This window comes from Habropoda laboriosa, unplaced genomic scaffold (genome assembly GCF_001263275.1).
Source record: "Habropoda laboriosa isolate 0110345459 unplaced genomic scaffold, ASM126327v1 scaffold42, whole genome shotgun sequence".
NCBI classification, from domain to species: Eukaryota; Metazoa; Arthropoda; class Insecta; order Hymenoptera; family Apidae; genus Habropoda; species Habropoda laboriosa.
Window position 1 is genome coordinate 1,343,848 of NW_017100181.1, and position 203 is coordinate 1,344,050.

A 203-nucleotide genomic window follows, 5' to 3' on the forward strand; every position below is an offset into this window, starting at 1 on the left:
TTTATTAAATATTAGTATAATAAATATTCAGTGAATTAACTTTGAAGGAAACAAAAGATTCACATCCTTTTCAAATGATTATTATTGTCAATAGTATTATTGTATTAATCAAAATTTATCATCTTTTCTGAAAAATCTTCAATATTTTAATAGGTAAATTTGTTAAGGACATGTGTACCATATGCTGTGGTATACTATACTCC

General features: G+C 22.7%; 1 protein-coding gene across 1 annotated transcript in view; it reads right to left on the minus strand.

Annotated features, from left to right (window-relative positions):
* Positions 1–118: 118 nt before the first annotated feature.
* LOC108579102 (protein-lysine N-methyltransferase EEF2KMT) overlaps positions 119–203 on the minus strand; it is a gene marked incomplete at its 5' end in the record, with an annotated part of 1,265 nt that continues 1,180 nt past the window's right edge. Inside the window, one exon of the mRNA XM_017942545.1 lies at positions 119–203. Within this exon, the coding sequence (XP_017798034.1) occupies positions 119–203 (85 nt within the window).